At 60.4% G+C, this 445-nt stretch overlaps 1 protein-coding gene across 1 annotated transcript in view; it reads left to right on the top strand.

The window, feature by feature from the left end:
- The window catches only part of ZBTB12 (zinc finger and BTB domain containing 12), a 1,929-nt gene that overhangs the window by 411 nt on the left and 1,073 nt on the right, over positions 1-445 (top strand). The window contains 2 exon segments of the mRNA XM_006772865.2: positions 1-434; positions 436-442. The exon segment at positions 1-434 is cut by the window's left edge and continues 7 nt beyond it. Coding sequence (XP_006772928.1) covers positions 1-434; positions 436-442 — 441 coding nt within the window.

Raw genomic sequence — 445 nt, 5'->3', positions numbered from 1 at the left:
CAGGTCTCACTCATGCACAGCGCACGCATAGTGGCCGACCTGCTGCTCTCCTGCTACACGGGCGCCCTGGAATTCGCTGTCAGGGACATCGTCAACTACCTGACCGCCGCCTCCTACCTGCAGATGGAGCACGTGGTGGAGAAGTGCCGGAACGCCCTCAGTCAGTTTATCGAGCCCAAAATAGGCCTCAAAGAGGATGGGGTCAGCGATGCCAGCCTTGTGAGCAGTGTCAGTGCCACCAAATCCCTCCTCCCTCCTGCCAGGACCCCAAAGCCAGCCCCCAAACCCCCGCCTCCACCCCCGCTTCCCCCTCCCCTCCTTCGGCCTGTGAAGCTAGAGTTTCCGCTGGATGAGGACCTGGAGCTGAAGGCTGAGGAAGAGGATGAGGATGAGGATGAGGATGTGTCTGACATCTGCATCGTCAAGGTGGAGTCTCCTGGAGGTG

The sequence above is a fragment of the Myotis davidii genome, unplaced genomic scaffold (genome assembly GCF_000327345.1).
Source record: "Myotis davidii unplaced genomic scaffold, ASM32734v1 scaffold1006, whole genome shotgun sequence".
NCBI lineage: Eukaryota > Metazoa > Chordata > Mammalia > Chiroptera > Vespertilionidae > Myotis > Myotis davidii.
This window is presented reverse-complemented; position numbering and strand designations above follow the sequence as displayed.